Source organism: Podarcis muralis, chromosome 8 (assembly GCF_964188315.1).
Source record: "Podarcis muralis chromosome 8, rPodMur119.hap1.1, whole genome shotgun sequence".
In the NCBI taxonomy this organism is placed as follows: domain Eukaryota; kingdom Metazoa; phylum Chordata; class Lepidosauria; order Squamata; family Lacertidae; genus Podarcis; species Podarcis muralis.
This window is the reverse complement of record NC_135662.1, coordinates 14007382-14033456: the sequence shown is the minus strand read 5'-3', so window position 1 is coordinate 14033456 and position 26075 is coordinate 14007382. Positions and strand designations below refer to the sequence as shown.

General features: G+C 40.6%; 1 protein-coding gene across 4 annotated transcripts; it reads right to left on the bottom strand.

Annotated features, from left to right (window-relative positions):
- Nucleotides 1-505: 505 nt before the first annotated feature.
- On the bottom strand, nucleotides 506-25250 carry TMEM65 (transmembrane protein 65). 4 transcript variants are annotated; one of them, XM_077932741.1, is made up of 9 exons: nucleotides 24414-25250; nucleotides 16967-17047; nucleotides 9958-9978; nucleotides 8883-8927; nucleotides 8131-8198; nucleotides 7761-7815; nucleotides 5440-5482; nucleotides 4687-4792; nucleotides 506-4063 (listed from the first exon to the last, which is right to left on the bottom strand). In XM_077932741.1, exons 1-9 carry the CDS (start codon nucleotides 24793-24795, stop codon nucleotides 3965-3967), a joined length of 900 nt encoding a protein of 299 aa, XP_077788867.1. In that variant the 5' UTR covers nucleotides 24796-25250; the 3' UTR covers nucleotides 506-3964. The 4 variants fall into 4 exon arrangements, with proteins under 4 accessions (XP_077788867.1, XP_028592022.2, XP_028592023.2 ...); XM_028736189.2 differs by lacking the exon at nucleotides 9958-9978 and having other exon boundaries at nucleotides 24414-25249; XM_028736190.2 differs by lacking the exon at nucleotides 16967-17047 and having other exon boundaries at nucleotides 24414-25248.
- Between the last annotated feature and the right edge of the window lie 825 nt (nucleotides 25251-26075).

Genomic DNA, 26075 nt, shown 5'->3' with positions numbered 1-26075 from the left:
TTCGCGATGGTTTGTGCTCCTTATGGCAGCAAGGTGGTTATACAGAATCCCACTTTCAATTCTGTTTCACCTGCAGAAATTTTGGCAAGGGCATACTGCTTCATTTCCACTTGGTGTTTGTCCTGTAGCTTCTTATTGAAAGTCTAACTTTGCATACCACAAATCATATATATGGGCTGTCCTACTTTTCTTACAGTGTAGCAGAAGACTGCCCTTCCTGACAGCAACAATGTGGTAATTCCAATATTTAAGTTCATCACTAATGCAGCATTATTGCATCAGCGACATGTTGCAGAATGCATCCACACACAAGAAACGGGGGGGGGGGGGGGTTTCCTGATGTACTCGAAGTTTGTAATCTAATTCCACATTCATATTTGAAAATGTTCCCTTGGCATTGATTTTACCATTTCGATTCTATCAGTCACTTACCTTACATGTCCAAGATAATTGATATAGTTCCAGAGTACCAGTTTGACAACAATGAATTCTCAACACCCACACACATTTTTATAAGATTTAGTTCATATTTTCTTGTTAAAAACATTGGTCATAGTACAATAGTTTGACATACATATATCAACAAAAATGCACCCAATTTACATGCACAAACCAAAACAAAAAAAAAACCAAAAAACAGTACTAAATGAACTTTTTATTTAAAAAATGCAAACTATTGCAGCAGCAGAAATTTGGCTAGGTTTTTGTTCTGGTGCTCTCTTCAGGAAATTTAGTTGTTCCAGTCAGCCTGTCAGTTGTTGACTATTGCTTTGATCTTTTGTCACCAAATATCATAATACCCAGTACAGAAAACAAGTTGGGGGAAAGTCATAAACAAATTTATATTTGTCAGCAAGTTACACAGAGAAAGATGCAGCCAAAACTATTAAACTGTACATTCAGCATTTATCACCTAATATGTGATCCTTTTGAAACCAAGAAGAATCAATTTTAGGGTGACAGCTGAATGAACTCCTATAATAAACCTCTCCAAGCTGTTATTTCCATCGGGGGGGGGGAGTATCTGGGAATTCATGATTCGGAAAGACAACTTAAAGGGAGGAGGGTTATGTACACCTACAGCTTGCAGGTAGTTTAAAGATTACAGCTTCTCCTTCCAGGTCTCTCTCTCTCCGTCATCACTTTTTATGTTTGGGATTCTTACATGCTGGTCTGCTACCAATCATCTAGTTTGATCCTTAAAGTGATGTTATATTCAGATTATCAGTATATCGGCAGATACATTAAGCTATAAGGTTCTGTAAATTAGTACAGCAGTTACTTAAGGGATGCTTTATTCAAATCATGGTTGTGAGAGAATATTTGTTTTAAACTGCTAGGAGTCAGCAGAAGATAGGGGTCCCTGATTTTGTGACTGATTTAAGCTCTTTCCTCTCTCAGAATGTGTGTTAAATTTGGAATAGGAAGAGTACAGACCTCTTCATAGTTTTTGTAACAACAAAAAAACATTAAAATTAATTCAAAAATGCATTTATAAATACTGCTGTGTATCAGTTTGTAGATATGGCTTATTCTAGGGTTGCCAAACCTTTTTTTCTTTTTTAACCCAATTAATCCCATGGTTAAGCACAAATGCTCTCAGGGCAGTGAACAAATCTAAAAAAGATGAAAGCATAAAATCAGCTTACAACTGTAGGATACCAAACAGCAGCAAGCTAAAACTATAAACACGTAATTAAAATACGAGAGAAGAGTTTTTGACTGGAGTTTAAAAGACAAGAGAGGCAGGCTTCCTGGTGAGGACATTTCAAAAAAGTGAGGAGGCATAACCAAAGAGGCCCTTTGCCCAGTGTCTCACCCCACCTAAGGTCTTGGAAGACGGTACCTAAATGTACAGGAGGATTCATGCAGAAGTTGGCAGTCCTTCAGATACCTGGGTTTCAGATACCTGGAGAACGAGAGTAGATGACAATGCATTTCCATGCTATGAGAAGCTTCATCTACTGGATTTGTACAAGTCAAGCTGCTGCTAAAAGCACAAGAGCAAACCAGACCACGGGGTAGCAGAGTTTCAGTTGATAGCCCTAGGTGCCAATAGTGTCAAGAGGGAATGCGGCCAAATTCCGAACCCAACGACTACTGAATCGTCTTAGCGAATTCAAACCTTACTATGTTTACTCAGAAGAAAGCCCCTTTGATTTCAATGCAACGTGCTTCCAGGTACGGTGGCAGCTTGCATGTGACAACTGCCAAGGATTCAGTAATAGGGCTGCAAGTCATGGCATTTTATAGCTAGAAACAAGCTTTGACTTTAGAGGATAATGCCTCCATAAAAACTATTTTAAAAAAGCAACAACTAAGGCTTCAAAACAAAGTGTCATTAAAAGCTTCCTACAGCCACGTATTCATTCCTACTTATGCTGGTTGTATATTTAGAAGTTGGATGTTCAGTGCAAGTTACCATCCATTATTCATAACATGGCAAAGAATAATATTCTCTACTCCAACAAGTAAGAGGTACATGGGAAATTGCACACTAAGTATGACAAGAGAACCAGTGAGGCAAAACGGAAAGAAACCTTTATGTCCTTCTAATTAATGAAAAGTGATCAAGTTTATTTATTTAAGTTACATTTTGCACACATGATCCACACATCCAGACCAAGCCTAGACATTTAAAAGGCATTCCAAGACACATCTAAAGTAACATTCTGCCCCAGTTAGTATTCAAAGAAACAAGGACAGTGAAAATTACTTTCAAATTCCTGAAGCAGGAGACTTCCAGAAGTGGCACACTGAAGTCTGTTTCTCACTGAAGGCAACACAGTTTAAAGAGCTACGTCCTTTCAAGGCTTCATCTTACTTTGCACTAATTTCTAAACACATCTGAACTCCACTTTCCCCCTATCAAAGTGCACTATGCACTGCTTTTTCTCGGCCTGCACACACCAAGTGCACAAAGTGCTCTACAAATACACATGATTCAGCAAACAATAGACCCTTATCTTGTTGAGGATTCCCCAGACACCTAGAATTGATGGATGAAATTCAGATAGCTTAAAAGGCGTGGAAGGAGGGCAGCATACAAACACCAACTGAAATGAAGCCCAATTTTCAAAAATTTTGTTGCTACACTCACACAAACAACTGGCCTCCTGGTGCTGATGAGCACTATCATTAATTGTTGTTTTGCACATTTTTCCAGCTCCAACTGTTGAGCAAACCCCCGTTTCCCAACTGTAGCCTGCGTTACATGTAAGTTACTAAGATTCCAACTTTTAGGACTCTCCTGATCTCAGATGCCAATTTGACAAGATCAAGGATGCATATTCCAAGCAGTGTCTATGGAGTTTTGAGAGAGGGGCAGCACCTGAAACTGCAATTGACTTTTAAGTGTTTCACTCTAATTGCCTCATTATTCAGCAAGTATCTACACCCTATTTCAAATTTTGCATTATTCAAACAAGTCTTGCTATTCAGTCATACAGTGTGCAACTGGTGACACAAGATGAATAAAAGACAGACATGATTCCTCCTAAAGCCATCTGTCACCTAGCTTCACTGAAAGGCCAGAATGGAGAGAATGATGGGCATCAAAGGGAACTTGTGCCATGCGTTTGCAAACGCTAAGTAAATATGCAAACTCCAACCCCATACAGTACATTGATGGCAAGCACTGAAAGTAATAATCCTTATAAAAGATAGAGGCAAAGGGGGGGGGGGGGGGAGAGAATGGTAAACGCCAACTGCCGGTGTAAGTGAAACACACACACACACACACACACACACACACATCAACAATTTACATTTTAAAAAGGAAAAACCCTTATAAAAAGATGTACTAGAACAAAGCCACAATAAGTTAGTGTTTCCATAAAATGGCATGCTGTTTTGTTCCCCATTCTATACATTGTTACTGTCTGCTAAATGCTAAGTATTTTGACAGCATAGTTGTATAATTGAGGTACATTAGTTTATATAGATCTTAAGCATTGTAAAAAGGTTAATTTTTTTCTTCCAGTTTTTTTTCTTCTTCATCTCCCAAGAAGAACAATGGAAACATTCCTAAAAGGCAGCCAATGGTCACTCCAATAGCCTTACCCTATAAAACACAAAGAAAAATGGGTCACTCACAATTTAGTTATGAAGGTTACCAGATTTCAGGACCAACAACATGAACAGGAAGTAACAAGCAATGAACCTCATTTCTATTATTCTTCTTGTTCCCAAATATTTGCTGCAGAATTTACATTCTGAGAACCTCTAAGTGCATCTTTAAAAGAGTTTATTCCCACAATAATAGGGAGTGGAGTAACATGTACATTGTATCTCCACAAGTTCAAGTGTTCAGGAATACTGGAGTTGCTGCTTTTCATAGTCTCATGACCATCTAGTCATATTTCCCTTACAGTTGCCTTGTACTTGCCAAAACTACTTGTTGCCAGAGTGGCAAAAAGTATAAAAGGATTTAACAGAAACACATAAATGCAGAAATGGGAAGCTATCACTTGTATCTATAGTGTGCCTACTATGGTCATTATATCTGCAGAACAAGCCACATGTTAAATGCCCCTAAGATCTCAAAATTCTGAGAGCACTTAGCTTTTTCCAGCTGACTTGAATTCTGATCCAAGGTGCTACTGCACTACACTGTGTCTGCTGTTCGTTTAACCTCTCAGTAACCAAAACTGTATGTATAAAAACACAGACACAACATAGACTCACCACGTGTGCACTGAGGCGTGTTTGCCACATGTCAGCTTGTTTGGGCGTTAGATCAGGAATGGAGAGGCCCAATCTAGAGGCCATAGCTTCAATATAACCTGCAAGTCTTGGAGAGAAAAAACCCAAAAATATTTTGAGCACAATAATATGAAATATAGCAGTTACAGGATGCTCGGTTTCTGTTGGTTGTGGAAATACAGCAAGCAATTCTGTCTCCTGAACATCTGCCAAACCAGCACTTTGATAAGCTGTTAGAGCTTAAGAGGGACGATTTCAATACTAATACATAAAACAGTTGTGGCCCTGTGTCCAGGGAGAGTTGGTTCTATGGCTTATAGGTTGAGAAATAGTTTAAAGGACTGATCTGAAACTTGGCAGTATAGGTGAAGTGAGCCTATGGGTGATCCATGCCAGATTTGGGGTAGAAAGGACAAACTTTTAAAGAGGCACTCTGGCATGTAACAGTTGTTGTGCCCTTTTGTTGGGATGGTTTTTCCAGAAAGCTTTCTTGTTTCTACTGCAATTGGGGGAGAAAATGGTTGGTTGTGAACTGACAAATCTGAGACTTAGTTCCACTACCACTGCCAGCCATTCAGCGCCAAGGTAGTGGTGAAGCGGGAATTAACCACAGAGCAGGAGACTACACTAAACAGCCCCCAGAGCTATTGTTGGTAAAGTAAATATTGGCATTTGGTTAACCACTGTACGAACACGATACTGGATCACAGCCTATAAAATATAATTAAGACTTACCCCAATCCAGCTAAGTCCGAGACAAGATTTCCCAAGGCAGCAGCTAGATATTAAAGAATCACAAGCATTGTAATGCATCTACTAATAAAAGAACAATACACTACACAAATGCCAACAGTTTTATTTCATTTAATGGTTCAGAATCCAGAATTATACCTAATATTACTTGCTTGCTTGAAACCCTTTATAATGCACCTTTCTATAAAATATTCAAGGATCTTATAATCAAATATATATCAGTACAGAATACAAACAATAATCTTTAAGAACCCGTAGGAGAAGAACAGCTTAAGAATGGTAACCTACACAATTAAAATAGGAAATTTCCAACAATGAGGGTACCGGAAGCAGGGCTTCAGAAGAGGAATGAGATTGTCAGGTAACACAGAGAGGAAGGTAAATCTGGTATTTTGGTTTCGGGGCATTTAAGGCTTTAAAGGTCAAAAACAGCACCTTGAATTGAAGTTGGAAAGAAAATGGTAACCAAGAAAGCTGGTACAAGAGCAGGGTAATACAGGAGTGGGGAACTTCTAGGCTATGAGCCTAACTGGGTAAGCCAGGCCTCCCCATTAACAGGCCATTTTGGCCAAGCCATGTCACGGTGTACTGCCCTGCACCTGTGGGGTGATAAAGCCAGGGATGAGCCCAAAATTGGTTATCCTTTACAATACGTTCTGAAGCATATCATTTGGCTGATTATGGAGGCTTCAAAGCTGTGCAGGCTGGCTCTCTACAAGGACAGAGAATCAACTGATCAGTGTGACTTTGAATAGAAAGTGCTTTCTGCAGAACGAAAGAAATGTTTCTCTGATGCTCTTATAAGCTTCTCCATGCATCACACTCTAAAAAGAGTAAGAATCTAGGATGCAATTGTATGTTTGACCACTTCGAGATTTTTGGGGTGAGCGGGGAGTTCTATATCCATGTGTACATGAGCACTGGCAATCTACAGGGGAAGGAATAGAGTGAAAGGTGCAGCAAGCAGCACATTTACAGTACTCAGGGGGATGTGAAAACATACTTTCTCACACACAACAGCAATAGTTCAGTGACAAAACATCTGCCTTGTACACAGAAGGTCACAGTTTCAATCCCCAGCATCTCCAGAGAAAGACTCCCTTTCTGAAACTCTAGAGCGCTGCTGCTGTCCGTCAGTGAAGATAATGCTGAGCTGGATCTGACTCAGTATAAAGCAGCTTCCTATGTTCCTAGTTTCAATGCTTCTGCAAAACCAACTTCTATTTCTATAAGCATGTTAATCTTGCTAAGAAAGCTGCTGGCATTATTGAATTTAAAATCTATCACAAATATTTGCCTCCAGGTTCAGAATTAGCCGGTCGGTCCTTTTGGATGAAAAAGTTCTAAAATTTAAAAGGAGACTATTCAATAATACTTCACACTTGTGACTTTAATATGGCTGCCACACTTTCATCTTAAACAGTGGCACTTTGTTTCAAGTGCCATGGAGAAACAGATATTTTTTTGGTTCCTCTCTTGGAACAGTTTGGAAGCGCAAATAAAAGAATATTTTGCAAAGTGAGAACTTATTTATTTATAGAAATTATATGCCAATAAACACTCAAAGTGGCTTTAAACTAATAATAATAGTAATGATGTCAGTGGTGTCAGTTAAAACTATTTAAGAAGAGAAAACTAGGAATGCAAAAGGCAAATGTGAGATCTGTTTCCTGCTTGGATTCAACCTCTTGAGCTGCTTAAGCATGTAGAAAGGTAAAGGTAAAGGTACCCCTGCCCTTACGGGCCAGTCTTGACAGACTCTAGGGTTGTGCGCTCATCTCACTCTATAGGCCGGGAGCCAGCACTGTCCGCAGACACTTCCGGGTCATGTGGCCAGCATGACAAGCTGCATCTGGCGAGCCAGCGCAGCACACAGAACGTCGTTTACCTTCCCACTGGTAAGCGGTCCCTATTTACCTTCCCAAACAGCTTTTTCACCCATAAGGACCCCTAAGCATCCCAGGTGAAAATGGACCTCAGGGAATGTGATTTAGAAGTACAAACAGGAGAAGAGGAGTTAAGCAGCCTCTCTCCAGTTGCCTTTCCTTGTGGTTATACACAGCCTGCTTAGGATTTTAAAATCATGGCAGAAAGATTCATGGAACTTTAATGTGCAGTTTCTGCATAAGAACAGGGTTTCTGTAAGATTATCTGGTAACCAAATTTCCATCTGGCACTACAAAGTTCAATCATCAATCAGCAGTTTTTAAAAAAGTGACCTAGTGTGCACAAACACATTCGTAGATTAATGGACAGCTATAGCAAAATTGCCATGGACAGTCAGTCAAGCATAGATTACTTACCTGCCATAGTAGAAATTCCAAGGACAATTCCTATGGACAGTTCTATTTGTGTGCCCTAAAAATAAAGAGAATATAAACTTTCATTAAAATCTATACATTCATTAACAAAGGCAAGATTACAGAAGTTGTTTATTTACAAAATTAAGACATTAGGAATAGCAGGCTCTCTGCCACCCAATTCTCCTGGAAACTTTAAAAGACAACATGCATAAGATTACATCTATTATATCAATACAGTATGCTAAAACATTGCTGAAAATAATAAGTCTTTCTGAAGCTAGTGTTACATATGTTATCATATCAAGGTAACTGGATACCAAATATAACCCAGCACAAAACAAGTTTGAGACCAAGGAGCAACATGACTTACCGCAGCAATCATAATTGCATTATCAAAAAATCCAAACCCTACAAAAGGTATTGCATTGTGGAAGAACACTGGAAGAAAGAGACACATGTGTGAGGAGTGCTTTCAAATGCTTGCAAATTCATACATGCAGACTACTGTTCAATTCTCCATTTTCTACAATTTGAAAAAACTCCCATATGAACTGTGATGTTTGAGATCACAGAAATGGGATACGGAAGACTCTTTCCATGTATAACTCACCACACAGCAACTACCAGCACATTGTACACAGTGCACTACAAAAATCGATGCAGCTGCTATAGGCCCAGCTAATCTGGAGTCATCATCCCTCACCCCCATGAAACTTGTCATATATGGGAAAAGTTGTGTTGTGTGGGGAAATCTGCTTATAAACATTAATCAACTATTTGCAAAGATTTGAATGAAACATATTCATCCTCTCTGTCATATTTCATTTCTGTCCCTTTTAACCCCACTCTCCTCTCATCACAGCTAAAGGTAAAACTTATTTTTGTAAAGATAGTTTACAAAAACTTTTTTTGTAAATTATTTTTGTAAAGCTAGTCAGATTTATGATGTTAGTCATAATTTGGGGAAGCAAGAATTAGAATTCTATAATGTTCTGACTCAAGCAGCCCAATGTACTCTCATGTATTCAACTGTATGCCTTGCACTGGCCTCGAGAGAAATGTTCCAAGTATTAGAGAGGCTTTCTCCACAGTTAAACTTCTAAAAAAATAGACATAATTTACCATGTTTCAGCTGTCCAGTGGATGGTGGCGCAACTTCCAACTTCTCTAGATAAGTAGAAAAATGTGATTAAAGAAAAGCATTATAACCACAAATATTTGAACATCTGTTCTCTTTGAACAGCATAGTGTGAAATCCTCATTTCATAGAAAATTTAGCTTTCTTCATATATGGTGCGTTCGCAAGCTACTGCGCAGAAAACTGCAGCTTGGCAGCTCACTGCAGTCTTCTGTGAGTTTCAGACCCATGCTCTCCTTTGATTAAACAAAAGCATGCTAACCGAATTATACACTTCTTATGCACTCTAATGAAGCACCATTTCACAAAATAATTGACTGTATATTCATTTGCTTGATCATCTGAAACGCTGAATAATGTTGGCTAAAATACTCAAATTGCATTGTCACTAGTGCAGGGGTGCCCAACTGCTGACTAATTGAATTCTCCCTGCTTGTATGTACCGTAATTGATCATGAAAAATCCAACCTTTAGTCTCAGCATATGATAGGGTACATGATTATGCTGTTGCCCCTTTATTAAAATCCCACAATTTAGGAATATGGAAGGATATTAGGCAACATACAGAGACCTTTTGGACTTTTCAAAAGAAGAAATAAAACTTTTAAAACATGACACATTGGAGAGGCTGTGACAGACTGGTTGCAGTATCTTCAAATAAATGATTTGTTTAGACAGGATAAATGGAGAGGTTTTATGACCCAAAGCTCACAATTTGAAAGAGAGATCACTGAGAGTAGGGCAAAATGATTTCCAAAATGTACAAGTCACTATTAAAATGGGAAACAAAAGATGAATTGGTAAAATCAGCTATAATTCACTGGGCAAGAGATATAGGTCATAATACAAAGATGAGTGCATGGGAGAAACTATGGAAAAAAGATTTAAATTTTAACACATTGAGGGAAAATTTTATTTGAAATGATTTACAGGTGGTATCTGACACTGAGTAAACTAGCTAAGATGTATAAATCTGAATCAGATATCTGTTGGAAATGTAAAGAAAAAGAAGGTACTTTTTATCATATGTGGTAGACATGCAAAAAGGTTAAGACTTACTGGGAGATGATATATAATAAACTGAAAAAAAATGTTGAAAAAGACATTTGTTAAAAGCCCAGAAGCTTTTCTTTTAAGTATAATAGATGTAAGTATATTTAAATATTGGGGGGAAATAGAATATGTAGCAGAAAATAATAATAAAATGAACCATGAAATGGAGAAGGTAAAATGAAAATAATTGTGTTTTACATCTGGATTATTGTTATTGTTTCAATTGTAAAAATGGAAATGATAAATACTTTTTAAATAAATCTCACAATTTAAGTTACCCCATGGCCTTTAACTCTCTTAAGCACCCTACCATAAACAAGAAGTGGCTAAAATGTATATTTTCATAGAGACCACTTACTACCCTTAAGTGCTCTTGATAAAATCGGTTATCTGAAGATTTGAACACTACCCAATACCACAAAAAGATGTTATATTGCTTACAAGAAGAAATCTCCAACACTGGTTAGTGGCATGAACCCAATTTCCTGCCACAGGAAGAACGTTTCACTAACATTTACTGATTTTTAAGCAACACTCTGCAACTCAAAATACATTGGATTAAAGTGAAATCAGACTGAGGGGGTCATATAAATGATATCCTACTGCTGGGGTGTTAGTAAAGAAAAAAAAGTAAGCCTTCAGTAAGGAAGGAAATTGCAGCCTAAACAAAACAGAAAACATCTACCGGTAATCCAAAAGCAGGAATTGGGTTAACAGTTCTTATAGCAACAACAGTTAGTGTTCTGCAAAAAAAAATATTATGAAAACAACCACATGATTAATGGTACAAGTAGGTTAAATCACATTGTGTGCATAGCTGCACACAGTACATTCGGTGTAGTGTAGTTAATAAAGTGTGTTGATGTTTAGTGGGGGGAAATTTACCAGATGCCATGGGACCAGTCACTGTGTCTCAGCCTAAAGCAGCTGGGTTGCTGTGAGGACCCCACCTGAGCCTCTGAGCTCCATGGAGGAAGGGAAGGATACAACTGTTTTATAGTCCAAAAGAATAAACTATGAAGGGGTGTATGCTTTATTTCATAAACAAAGACACTGGAAAGACAACTGGCTCTAAGCAAGTGTATCCTACGTACAGACTGAAGGATCATCTTACCTGAAGTTAGTTTCTGTGCCTCAGATCCATCAGTTCAGAACACAGAATATACAGTACGTAGTTTTTCTCCACCTGCCTGTCAAGGCAAAGCCAGCAAATCACTTGCCAAGATACTATCAGGACAGTGAGAGATTTAATTACCCCATACTGAACAAAATATATCCCTGGGTCTGTCAAAAAGGAGCTTTATTCAAGAGCCCATAAAAGCAAATGGGACTATGTGCTAGAAGACATCTAGACTGGTGGATAAGATGCACAGAAACCAGATCAAGTTAATTTTAACTTTATTTAAGCAGCTGAAATATTACAAATGCAGCATGAGAACTACTTAAAAGTTTGCCCAGTGGGAGTCTCATTTCTAGGTTTCACTATAGGAGTTAACATAAAGAGTCCATATCGAGTAAACATCTATTGATTCTCAAACACATGCTTTTCCCCACTGATATTTTTAGAAACAAGAAACTTCTTCCTCTTTTCTTAGTATTGTGCTTCATACAAATGTATCGATTTAAATCCTTACCAGGTACCATTTTTCCTGCCAAAAGTAACCCCCAAACTGCAGGCCCACTATAATAAAACTTTTTCTAGCATGCCTACAAAGACATGTAAGTTAGTCATATATACTTGCTTTGTTTTCAAGATGTTGCTGACTATCCATGTACTATTATTTCATATTACTTTATGGACACTGCTTAGATTTTTTTTCAATTAAGCAGTTCATAGTTGCTGTTTTCTCAATAAAAATAAAATAAATAACGGCTGCATGAGGAAAAATATCTTTTCATGAAATTAATTCCTCAAGAATGGGAAATATATAGTCTAGCAATGTCATCCTTTTGGTATCCTCTAAGATGTACATAGCATCACATAGTACAATGGTTTTCAAATTGTTTTAAGGGAATGGTTACCTACACACTAATCAGAGGATCTTCAATAAGACGACTGGTAACAGCAGACAAGCTTCCCTAAAAACAACTTAGGTAAATGTAAAGGTACCCCTGACCATTAGGTCCAGTTGTGGCCGACTCTGGGGTTGTGGCGCTCATCTCACTTTATTGGCCGTGGAAGCCGGCATACAGCTTCCGGCTCATGTGGCCAGCATGACTAAGCCGCTTCTGGCGAACCAGAGCAGCACACGGAAACGCCATTTACCTTCCCCGCCAGAGCGGTACCTATTTATCTACTTGCACTTTGACGTGCTTTCGAACTGCCAGGTTGACAAGAGCAGGGACCGAGCAACAGGAGCTCATCCCGTTGCGGGGATTCGAACTGCTGACCTTCTGACCTAGGCAAGTCCTAGGCTCTGTGGTTTAACCCACAGCGCCACCCGCATCCCAAAAACAACTTGCCCAATACTAATGACTTTTCCAAGAATTTCTTTTTGCTACAGGACAGCTGGCTACATTGGGAGCATGCTCAATTTATTCAGGGCAAAGACTTGCACCCAAGAACATGGTAAGTAAGAAGGCATAGTGGGGTTTACCAAACGTTCACTGAATGATTTGCAGTAAAATCAGAAAGTTTCTAATTGCTAACCCTACAATAGCAACAGGGTTCTTCCTTTCTAATTTGAAATTCGGCTGTTAGGAACCCTGATGATCTGTAGAAACTCAAAAGCAGTTCATCCCAGTATATAACTCATAGGGCAGAGTAGGCAATTACCTCTGTCTCTGGTGCCCCATTTTGTACTATGAATCCTGCCCAATAGAAACTGCTCATTGGCCTCACCTCCCCAGGGGCCAGGCAGAAGCGGATTGGCTCTGAAGAGCCAGCCTGCTCCCACTTCTCTCCGTGCCAACACAACCACACTGTATCACATATCAGCAGTGCAAAGATGCTGTAACCCTCCTTTTCTTCACCCCTGCTTCCCCAACAAAAGGTCCCAATAATTCACTCACACTGATCTTGCAGTGATAAATCTAGATAGATTTCATTTTTCTCAAAGCTCAATAATTTTGACAACCCACAGTGACAGCAGGAATATACAGAATAATTTGGTAATCACAGGATGAAATTCTTGCACTTGTAATTCTGAAAACTTCCACAACTGTTCACCATAAAAGCTTAGAGATGCCTTTGTTTCAGATAGGCACATGACGGTACTAAGAGGTGTAACATTTCGAGTTGAAAACAGGGGGGGAATGGCTTAATCAAGAAGACAACTTATGGCACAGAATACCAGTCAAGACTGATGAACAGCTGTTTTTCAGCCTGTCAAATCAAATCATATTTAGTGTCAATTGAAATCATATTTTGTTCCATTTTGGAACAAACTGCTCTATTTTCCTAAAGGAAGAAAAAGCTTTGAAAAAAGGCTTAAGATTCACTTCAAATTTGTGAGCAAAGGATAGCTCCTAGTCTACATACACACACTTGGGAGGCCTATAAAACAGAATTTGGATCCTTTGATGTCTACCTCTACCAACTGTTAGCATTGTATCTTCTTAGTGTTCTACCACCACACCAATATGAAAGGCCACATATCCCATTCATGCGAGAACTGCACATCAGAATTTGAAAGACTGCTCCCCTTTCATCTTTTAAACCGGAGAAAAAGATAGCACTCTGTCCCCAGCTTATAAGGATGCTGAATGTTCAGGTGGGAAATAAACTGATCTGAACAGTTCAAAAAGGAGCTCTTGAAATTTCTGCTGGGCTTTTACCAGGTTATAAACAGACTAGAATAGGCTGCTCTGGTACTGCAAAAACCAGTTTCTTTTCCAATGAAATTTTGTAAGCAACACTTAAGTTTCCTTAATGAGTGCTTCAGTAATATGCTGGAAATTCCACACTTAGCATCACAAGTAGAGTGGTACCTCGGGTTAAGAACTTAATTCGTTCTGGAGGTCTGTTCTTAACCTGAAACTGTTCTTAACCTGAAGCACCACTTTAGCTAATGGGGCCTCCCGCTGCTGCTGCGCCACCACTGAGCAATTTCTGTTCTCATCCTGAAGCAAAGTTATTAACCCGAGGTACTATTTCTGGGTTAGCAGAGTCTGTAACCTGAAGCATCTGTAACCCGAGGTACCACTGTAGTGCATTATGAACTTACCAAGTTCATACCAGTTTTATCTAACTTAAAATTGAGACCACAAATTCAGGTTATACTTCATCTACACCAATAACCAGGCTACCTTGCCAGCTTAAAAAGTATTCTTATGCCATCTTTTTAATCATATTCCTGGGGTGATTTACAAAAATAATAAATAAGATGTAAATACAAAAAGCAAGCTAAAAGACGCAAAATCATAAAAGTGGCATAAAACAGTCAGCGGGATCAGGAAAGTTTTGGAAAAGGTCATTAAAAGGACAATAAGCATTCTGCAATTGGGGTGCTACAATCAAGGCAGCTCCCTCTTTGACTGCCACTCACATCACCTGATGGTACATGCATTCCACTCAATATTTTTATGTACTGTCCTTCAAGAACCCTGGTCCTTAAACTGCTCTTTGTTCTCCTCAAACACAGTCAGTGTTTCCACTGCATGATTAAACTGGTACAGACTGGACTGTTTTTGACACTATATTACTAAAAATAAAGTGGTGCATAGGATCATAGAATTGTAACTACAAATACAGTTCTTCTTTACTAATGAGAAGCCAATAACCAGAGTTTTGGTTCTTCCATTTCAGAGTTCAAAACTATCCTTTCAAGAATCATATTTAGTCTGAACTTAAAAAACCAGACTTAATTACAAATATTCTAAGAGTGCTATTCACAATATGAAACTGGAAATACTTGTCTGAACTCAAAACGGAGGGCGGGGGGGAGGGCAGTGTCAGATTAAGCAACACATTAATTTACAAATAACTAAAAAACTGATGAAAGTATAAATGAACCTGATTAAAAGAAAAGCCATGTCTGCCAACATAATTGATAGACTTAGATGCCAAGAGTATACAACTTGCATAGCAGGATCCTACAGAGATTACAACATATTTGTCAAGCATCTCAGCAGTATTTAGACAGCTAAAAGCCCACACACAAGATAGCTCTGTATTAAAACTAAAGTCTGACAAAACAAATCAGATACAACAGATATTTGCTCTGAACGTCTGTTAAATTATTCAAATATCACAGCAAATAATTTCTCTGGATCTAGTGTTGCTCTCCATCCTCCCTGGCACACTGGAGAATGCAATGTATACAGATAGGATCACAGAGTTACTAGCAGCAGCCCAGTTAGAACTAGCACAGCATTGACCCTTTCACTCCCATTTTACCTTAAAAAAGTTGGTGGAATAGAGTCTAAAACTTAGCTGTGCTTGAGCAAGTTATGGAATGCAACAGAGATGTAAGAGGAATTAAATCCAAATGTTATCCTGGTCCCCATTAACCCAATGAAGGGTTCTTCCGTCCTTCCAGTCTCACACCATCTGCTATGGTCCAATGCTTTACTAAAGCATTTGTGGTTGTTTGATTTCCAAATCCTACATATAAAGGGGTATGTGCCTATATCACATGTATTTCTCTTGTTGCACAGATTCACTTCAAATCATGATTTTACTCTGCTCTCTATCCCTCCCTCCCTTCCTCTTGTTTTTCTCTTTTTTGCCTCTAGATTAATGTTTCAGTCTAGACAAAAAAATAAATAAATTGATAATAGTCTTTGTATTTGTCTTTATAAACCCTAATAAAAATTTATGTATGAAACAATACTGCCTACATTAATGATTTTGAAACTAAGACCATCTTTCCAATTCTAGATGTCACTTATTCAGTCTGCACATAGGTGGTGGTAGAAGTAGTACTGTAGAAGTATTTATAAGACATGAAAATTTTTGACCATTTTACCCCCTAAAAATAGGGAAATGAATCACATACTCCTCATGACTCATATACCATGACAAGGAGAAATGCTTTTTTAAAAAATGACATTTAGCCACTGTTCAGAAGTAAAATACTGAACTATGGCTGAGTCTTGGCCTTGCACATTCCTCGTCCTGTGTATGTGGCAAACCAGTTTGCTATTATATCCAATTATGGCTTGGATTTTTGCATAGCCATAGATTGCTGGTTTGGATCCAATAGCAAACAATGAAGTACCTAACTAAGCAGAACAAGTATGAGAATGAGGAAGTCGGAGATTTATTCAAAGCACAATGATTAAACTACACTGCGCTAATTCTTTATAGAACAACCACACTTGGAATATGGTTTAAAATTCTGATTGCTGTATATCCAAGATACTCCCTCATCCTCATAAGAGAAAGGCTTTTCTCCTTCAAGCATAATATTAGAATTTGAGCTATCCAAAGAAATTAGTTGGCAGAAGGTTTGGGACAGTTAAAAGTACTTTTCATACAATTCATCACTAAACTATGGAATGCGCTGCCACAAGATGTGGTGATAGGTATAAGGTAAAAGACTTCAGAACCTCTCACGATGAATTTGCCTTTCATGGCTATGAGTCATGATGGCTAAATGGAATTTCTGAATTCAGAGAAGGAATGAATGAGTTCAAGGAACAAGCCACATAATAGGTGCTCTCTGATTAAGATAACTAATTGGCCACTATGAGAAATAGAACACAGGATCTATATTTGGTTTGATTCAGCAGGACTCTTAAGTTCACCCAACTATGGTGTGTTAAGACACAACAATCATTTTGTGATTGACATCGACAATGCTCTCTCAAAAATAGAAATATGTCCAATGGTCCCCCCCAAAAAATGGCAACCCCTGAAACTCATTATAGTCATATGCTAATGCAAATGGAAACAACCATGGCCATTTCTGTTAAACATTCCAGGTTACACAAAACAAACAAAATAGCATGTTTATGTAAGTAGATTTAATGAAACAGCAGCATCTATTTTGCATCATATCAAAACCATGGTTCACCTAGCACCTATTTAGACCATGCACGTTTATGTAGCAAGTAGAGAAGTTTACTGTACCCCAAGTACTAGTTGGTTCGGGTGGTACTATTTGCTTCAATGGCATCTCAAGTGGTACCAGTGGTTTAGGAAATCTGGAAGCTAAAGTTTTTCAAACGTAAGAAATAAAGTTACATTTCAATGTTAAAAGCCTTTAATATTCATGAATCCGTGTTTTCAGAACTTACTCCAACTACAAACTGTGCAGCATAATCCTATGTATGCTTGCTCAGAAGCAAGTCTAATATTTAGGCTTATTTTTCTGCTATGCCACTGGTATATTTAATGGTCGAGATCTAATTTTAGTCATACTTGCCCACTGAAAACAATGGACTTAAAGCCCACTGATTTCAGTGCATCTACTCCAAGTGTGTGACCCAATGTGCAAGGTGAAACATTCAGTTTAATTACGCACCAACAACATTCTGTCCAGTTTATTCTGGTTTTCATTTTTTGTTGCTCCGCAGCAGATTCAACACATGCCTATATTGTGGTATAATCTGATCCAACATTATGTGGTGTGCTTTATACTAGTTTTTAGAATGTTGCACTATTTTATTGTTGTTAGCCGCCCTGAGCCCGGCTTCGGCTGGGGAGGGCGGGATATAAATAAAATTTATTATTATTATTATTATTATTATTATTATTATTATTATTATTAGAGTATTTGCACACACACACACGGAACACCACCGGGGTGGGAGAACAGCTTGTGGTGTATAACATTTGGAGCAAGGAAACAATTAGGCACACCAACCTGTTGCTTTGAATTTCAAACCATCAAGGTGTATCACATACACTTGTGTGAAATGGATAGGTTTACCTTATTCCTGAAGAAATTGAAGTAGTATGGCATGTTTTCCTGTTTCCCAATCTTGCACATAAGAAATAAACTCTGCTAGGTTTACATAGACTTGTCAAATCCTTATGAGATTATTTATAAATTTGGGCAATTGCAACCAGAAAAATTTAATTTGAGTCAGGATAAATCAAGAAAATATGACAGAAGTATCGATAGCTGAACTACTGCTTCTCATATTGGTGCAGATGCTTGCAGAACAACTCTTGCAAGACCACAGCTATGTGCTTGCCTTCTTACTGCTCCTTTGAGTGAAGAATTGTCTATTTTCCTCCATGCACATCAATTAACTGCTCCTGCCCAAATCTACAAGTTACTTGGCCAGCATATTTAAATTTTATTCATTAGATACTTGGGTTTCAGACAACCTAGAGGTCATTTTTACCACAGGTGAGCAAAACAGCTGCTATTTATAAACCTATTTTTAGCATTTCTTTGCCCCTTTCCTCCTTTCCACTCACAATCATTTGCACAGCAAGTTGTGCATGACTGATACAACAGGAAAATAAACAAACTACCAGAGATGGAAGGGGTCTAAGGCCATCACAGATAATGACTGGCTACCAAGGGAGGTAAATTCTTGGTAGCTCTATACTTTGAAGATCTATGCATGGGATACTCAGGGATACTGGTTTTCCAGAATATTTTGAAAGGAATATTGTTGTAGCAGACTATTTTCTGATTCCCTAGGGAGTCATTTAGCATCCTTAGTATTTAGAAAAACAAAGCTAAAACTTTGAAACTGTCACACTAGCCTAATATTTCTTTGCATCTGACATCCATTCATTGTTTCTAATGAATTTATGAAATATAATATTTTCCATAGAAAAATAAAGCATTGGAAATGTTTCACCTTGCATCATTGTGGATTCTGTGCAGAGTGTGTTGAATTTTATGAATCTGAATAAAGAGAGTGAACAATAGTCTCTCAAATTAAATATTAAAAGTCATAGTATCAGGTATATAGTGGCATTGTATTTAGCATTTAAGCACCTCCTGTTAATCCTGCATGACTGATCTCACAATAAAAAGGCAACTTCTGTAACCCTTTAATAACAAATAATTATACATAGTCTTGAAAGAGATACTATTGCCAAAACAGAAGACAATGCACTATTACAAAAAACAGGTTTGTTAGTTCTGTGATCCAATCTAGTTCTGAGTCATTGTCATCATGTCATTCCCCAAAATAGCACAACTTTATGAAAGCTGTGTAACTGTTCCAATTTTTCATGCCAGAACAAGTGTTACTTAAGTCATCCGAGCTAATCTAAATTAGAAATCTTTAATTCATGTGACCTTTTAACCAATGCTGTTTCGCTACCCTTTAGTCATTTTGAGATAAAATTAATGTTTGTACAGAAACAGTTGTATAGCTTTACAGATGCTGGCTAGCAGTAATTAAAAATTCTACTTTGATCTCACCATGCAAATATGGTCAGAGAGATATGAATGCAGCACTAAATAAGAGCAAAGAACATTTAGCTCATAAGAACCATCTACCAGAGAGTCACAGTAACTTTTTAAAGGGAAAGACAACTCCTAAGGCAAATGCATGTTGATACCTCCCAGCCCCACTCCCTGAAGTTAGATGGGCTACTATGACGTCACAGAAGACTGCAGCAGTACAGTGGTACCTCGTGATACCGACAGGATCCATTCCGGAGGCCCGTCCGTAACGTGAAATGCCTGGAATTTGAAGTGCTGCATCTGCACAGGCGCACAGTGCGATCTGGCACTTCTGCACATGTGTGAGCGGCGAAACCAGGAAGTAACACATTCCGGTACTTCCAGGTTGCCATGGGATGTACCGTGAAAAGACGCAACATGAAGCGGACACAACACGAGGTATGACTGTATTAGAAACTCAAATATAAGCTAATCACCAAATGGCAGCTTAAACCTAGGTTACAGTCGCCACAATGGAATATCTAGGTGGCCCTTTTTGCAAAATAATATCAATATCACTTTATATTTTAAATAAAAAAATCTCAGTGGTTTACAACACATTAAAACAGCAAATAAAACAATGCAGAATAAAACAAATTCAAGCTTCAAGGAAAATATTTCAGATCCTTCTCTGACATTTTGCTTTCCCACTTAATTTATATACCTGCCCCATAGCAGAAGTACTCTAGGAAGTCAATGTGTGTAGTGGTTAGAGTGTCAGACAAGAAAATGGGAGATAAGGGTTCGAATCCCCAGTCAGTAATGAAGCTCACTGGGTGTCCTTGGGCCAGTCACAACGTCTCAACCTAACTTACTGGGGGGTGAACCATATACTCTTTGGTGAAAAAGGTGGGATATAAATGCAATAAATAAGCTCTTCTGCTTACTTGCTTAAGAAAGCTGGAGGGGCCAGCCAGATGGAGATGTCAGTTGCCAATCTGGCATCCAGAGATCTCCACGTGGTCGCAATAGGGTCTGTGCCAGTCGCAAAACACACCTGGGGAAATTCTAACACTTGTGCAGGTACTGCTGTCAGTACTTTGGCTTCACTTATTCAACTGAATGAATTGCCACATCCTCAGGACTGTGTGCCCTCAGACCTCATGTGGGTAAGCTAATTGGCACAACAAAACTGCTATCTCAGAGGCCTCATTTCCACTATAATTTAAGCTCGTAAGACTCTTGACATTTTTTACCTTCTCCATACATACCAACATAAATGAGATAGGTCATCATTTTTCTCTTATATGCACTGTCCATACCAGGGGATGCAGGAGAGGGGATTAGTGAAGACCACAAATACTGGCTGACTTGTAAGTCAAGCCAACATTTATGGATCCCAAACAAATGAAGACTGAGAATTCTAAGCATGTCCCCATGAAACACGACAGAGATTCTGAGGTGCAGATCTAATGCTGAATATGACACATAGGAGCTTCCTTTAGAAGAAAACGACACTGCGATTCTCAACCAGGATCCAGCAAGAAAAGCCTGAGGAAGGCCCCAGAGGAGCAAAAAAAAAAAAAGGAAGTTAAAAGCTACTGTCAAGAGAAAAAGCACTGTACACAGACAATTAGCAGGTTAAAAGGTAAAGGTAAAGGGACCCCTGACCGTTATCTCGCTTTATTGGCCGAGGGAGTCGGTGTACAGCTTCCGGGTCATGTGGCCAGCATGACTAAGCCGCATCTGGCAAACCAGAGCAGCGCACGGAAATGCCATTTACCTTCCCGCTGGAGCGGTACCTATTTATCTACTTGCACTTTGATGTGCTTTTGAACTGCTAGGTTGGCAGGAGCAGGGACCGAGCAATGGGAGCTCACCCCGTCGTGGGGATTCAAACCGCCGACCTTCTGATTGGCAAGTCCTAGGCTCTGTGGTTTAACCCACAGCGCCACCTGCGTCCCTTAATTACAGCTCTGCAAAACAAAGGCTGGAGTGAGGTGGTGTAGGCATCACATAAGTCTGCATTGCAACACCCAAATCAGAATTATTTTTATTTTTTGGAAGATTTAAGCAGGAAATAATTTTGAAATTAGAATTTTGAAAAATATAGGAAAATTCTGATTGTTCCAGAACTGAAGTTACAAATATAGGAAGTAACTATTTGAGAGTTATAAGACTCAATATTAAAGCTTTGATTTATATTTTTATATATAAGGTTAAGATTAAACATATATCGGAGGCTAAACAATACCAATGCAACAGATTGTGAGTACCTAGCTATGGGCCAGCCAAGTGTCCTTTTCAAGGGCATATTTACCAAAGTCATGGCCCAGAGTCAAATGCAAGCTAGTTTCTAAATGTGTATTGTAACCTCAAACCTTACCCAAGAAAGCTTGCTGCTAGTAACCTATAACACTTGAAGAACTTTAAATTTAGCATTTGCTCATTTTTCTACTTTAAAGGTTGCTATTCTCTAGTCACTTCAGGCTTTCATCTAGGAGACTATCAGCTGGGAACCTGCTATATAACTGGAAAATAGGTGAAAAATCAATGTGAAAGATAACCTTACATGATCTTTAAAGCCATTTCCACCTGATGCTGTCACATGCATGCACTTTGGAACTCATAACAGCTGCTCTTATTCACTATGGAAAAAGCTGAATGGACACTATTCACACTATGATACAAGCCTTTTATATTAAGCAATGTTCCAAAACAAGCTAATTGATGTACCAGCTCAATGTGACAGAATACATGCTGGAATATTCATGATTTCAAAGAAAACATGCCATCCAATAAGCTGGAGGTATAAGATGCTACCATAACACAATACTACAGTAAAGGTAAAGAACACACCACAGTTACATTTGAACCATGATTTGTTTTTTATGTAAACCTGCCCAGTAAATTGCAGGACATCTTCAACTTCTACTATTCTGTGGCTCTTCAGTTTGGCTAAACAAATCCTCTTTAACCCTCGTTCCACTTCCATCACCTTCTATTGCCTTTCAGTGTTGAATTATAGATTGTAAGCCCCCTAGATAAAAACCTGTGTTCTGCGGAGATGTGAAGTCCTGTGAAAAAAAGCTAGGAAATTTAAATTAAAAAATAAACAAGGAAAAACCCAGCTTTTCCCATGGCTTCACATCTCAACCTCTGTACTGCATACATTGATGATGCTATATAGACAAATAAAACACCGTATTTTTCTGTGTATAAGCCTAGGTTTCCCCCCTAAAAAATAATGTCAAAAATTAGGGGGCATCTTATACTCTGGGCCATTTCCCCCCATTTTCTTAAATCTGAGTCTTATACATGGGGGCATCTTATAGACAGAAAAATACGGTATTATGCTAGATAAGCAAATAAAATACTCTTAACATATACTGTGGTGCAGGCTGAAGTTGAGAAGTACAATATCTTCTCCTTTTAGCAAAATCTCTAGTTTTTCCAAAATCTTAACAAAAAGAAGATGGATCCTCAATCAAGTATATTCTGTTATTCCTATTCCACTGCTTCTGTTTCTTTTATTAATATACAAAATCAACGGGTTGTTCAATATCCATACTTTAGTCTCCATACATCAGCATTCAAAGCAGTAAGAAAAGTTTTACATTGACAAGATGTGCTGAATCAGTGCAGCTGTCACCTGAAACCCTCACAGAGACTGTCACTAGAAGCAATTAGCACAGAGAAACTAAGGCTAGCAAAAGAGGTATAGTCTCCAAATCTGCAATTTTAGCTCCAAACCATCCCAGTGCTAGTTAGTACCACTTAGGTCAGATATATCTCCAATTTTAGTACTTCCATTTCAGTGCTGTGAAACAAGCTGCAATCTACATGCAGTCTCAGAACTAGGAAACAGTTTAGTTGGTCATGTGCCCTCCAATCAAATCAATGTTTGTGCTTTTTTCTCTACTGCTGTAAGACAGTAGAGTATGCTCTCATTGATTCCCTCTTCATATAAGAGGCTTTTTTTTTTAATTGCCCCATTTATAAAATATTCACATCTTAAATTTATCATAATAGTACTCCCAGGTATCCAAGTTACCATGCTCTGTTTCCTGCTTCAGTCTGGACAGTATCAGGCACACACTGCAGGAAAATGGGACAGCAGAATTTGGATTACAGTACATGTATACCCACAGGAACACCAATGTCAAGAATACACCATGACTATCTTCTTGGCAACAATCCACAAATGGGACCCAAAGTATTGGGTGCAACCGATTCAAAACAATGGAATGTAACAGAGATTAAAGAATCAAAAATTCACTTGCACAACCCTAAATGTGGCAAGAGAGATCATGCATGTGATCACCCAATATGTAAGAAGTCGCCCCTGTACAACTGCTATCACATGTGCAATTCAGCTTTCTGCACACCTTGCCAAATGCTGGAAAAGCAACATTTGTAATGACAAGCTAAAAGCCACACCTGCACACAGCTAGCCATGGGCCAGGAAACCAACATAGGGTGGATACTTTCCCCCCTATATCAGGTTAATGCATGCCTTCAGTGTTTCCATGCCTAGGCCTGGAGGCGCAATCAACCCTCCCTAAACAACATGTTTGTTAACTTGGAAGCTCTGCCTGGGAAGTCAGATGGGTGGAAGTCAGATGGGTGGGTCCATGAACTAAAGACAGGCACTTTCCCCATGCAAGTCAGAATTCATTTCAAGCACACAGCCCTAGCCTCAACAGTTTATTTCTAAAGCACCTGAATCCCTGTCCCGTTCCACACAAAAGCAGTACCAGACCCAGGCCTCAAACCTGCCTGACAGCCACACCCTCCCCCTTAGCCCCACAGTTACAGTGGCTGGTTAGGGTTACACAGCATCCCAGGAAAGCCACTCTGAATGTGCTCAGGGACATTATCCTTGTATCTTGTGCATTCCATGGCGATATTATGGCACGACCAAGCCGGGTGGAGAACGGCGGCCTCGCCGAACTCCGGGTAAGCGCGCTATGGATACGGGAGAACGAGGTCCTCGGTCGATGCGCCAAGTAGGAAAGTTTCGCTTCTTCTTCCTCCTGGATCCTCTTCTTCTCGCTCTCCATTCCGAATGAAAGCGGCGCCAAGAAGCAAAGCCCAGCCGAGCTCGCTCGGCGGAGCGCGAGACCCCCCCGGGATCGATCAGGGTCGTGGGTTCGAATCCCGAGTCGGGCAGATGAAGAATCACCCCGCGCCCTTTTCCCGGCGGTCCCTTTTGCTTACCTTGCGCTATGGCGATGGACTCGAAGCGGTGCAGCTCCCTCAGCAGGCAGCTCCTCTCGGTGGAGTGGAGGCTGTAGATGAAGTCCCGCGCCCCTTGCGCCGTGTTGAGAGCCTCGATGGGCTCCTTCTTCGGGTGCGTGCCCAGAGAGCGGGGGGAGCCGGCCGAGGCCGGGGCAGCGGGAGCCACCGTCCTTCCTCGGAAGGTGCTGAGGCAGCGGCGCTGGCCCGGCAGAGGCAGGAGGCAACGGCAGCAGCAGCGGAGGCCCCTCGGCTGCGGAGCCCGGAGGCTGAGGCGGGAGAGCAGCGCGGAGGGCGAGGAGCCGCCGGGCCACCCGGAGCCCAAGCGCAGCGCCAGGCGGCAGCTCAGCCACGTCGACGGCATGCCTCGCCGCCCGCCTCGGAGCGGGGCCCGCCCGCTCTCTCTCGCTACCGGCGCTGGGGAGGCGAAGGGCGGCGCTGCCCTGGCGAGGGGGAGGCGCTGCTCATGGGAGACGCTTTCTCTCTTTCTCGCGGCCGCTCCCTTCGCTGGCTTGGGAAGGGGTTCGAGTCACAGCGGCGGCGGCGGCGGCAGCTCCCTGCGCCGCCTCGAGGAGGCTCCGGGCATCTTTCCCTCCTCCTCCCAGAGCGGGGCGGGCTTCCACGGCTCGCCTCAGAGACTGGTCAGGCGGCGCTGAGGTAAAAAGGGTCGGGGGGGGGGGGAGAAGCACAGCAGCAGCGCTGCAAAGTAGACCGTGTGCGCGCGTCTGTGCGTGAGGAGAGAATGAGGCAGGGCGGTTCTGCGCAGGCGCCGGTCGGCTCGGTTGAAAGGACCGCCTTCTTGTCCTCCCGACTCCGGCCGTCCTGTGGGAAGAGCGAGGAGGCGGCGCTCTCCATGTTTTTTTCTCTCGCTCCGTCCCCGCCCACACCTCCGTCCAGCCTATGGGAAGAGCGAGGAGGCGTTTCCCACTCGCTCCCTCCCGCCCGCCGATTAACGAACGGTGTGGAGTCTGAGTGACAAGACTGGCGTGCCACGCCATGCCCCTTGACAGACCCCGGCCGCTCCCTCTCCACCAATACGGCGGCTAAAGCTGGTCTCGGTAACCAATCAAAGGGACAGGGTCTGGCAGGGGCTCCGCCTCTCCCAACCCTCAACAGATCACCCTCCTGCCCTTCGTGCAGATGTAGATGGACTACAGCTCCCATCAGCCCCGGGCTTTCAGCCACAGTGGCCGGGGCTGATGGGAGTTGGAGTCAAATTCCCCACTTCTGTTTCTCGTGCCTCTTGTTGGGTGAGTGTTTCACAGACTGCTGGTTATTTTTAAAGCCAGGGCTGAATTCCAGAATCAGTTAGGATGAATTATGGCTGCTGAGGGTCAGCCTTCTGCATCATGCTGGAGGAAGAAGAGGGGATTGCCCCTGAGCATGTCCAGAGTGGAATCCTGCCTAAAGAAATAATGATTTTCAAAAGTAGGTCACACCCCTCTAGGATTAAGGGACAAAGATTCCAGGGAAAGTAAGTGTTGCCTCAAATGATTTGGCCTTTATGAAGGTTAGGTAAAGGTAAAGGGACCCCTGACCATTAGGTCCAGTCGTGACCGACTCTGGAGTTGCGGTGCTCATCTTGCTTTATTGGCCGAGGGAGCCGGCGTACAGCTTCCAGGTCATGTGGCCACCATGACTAAG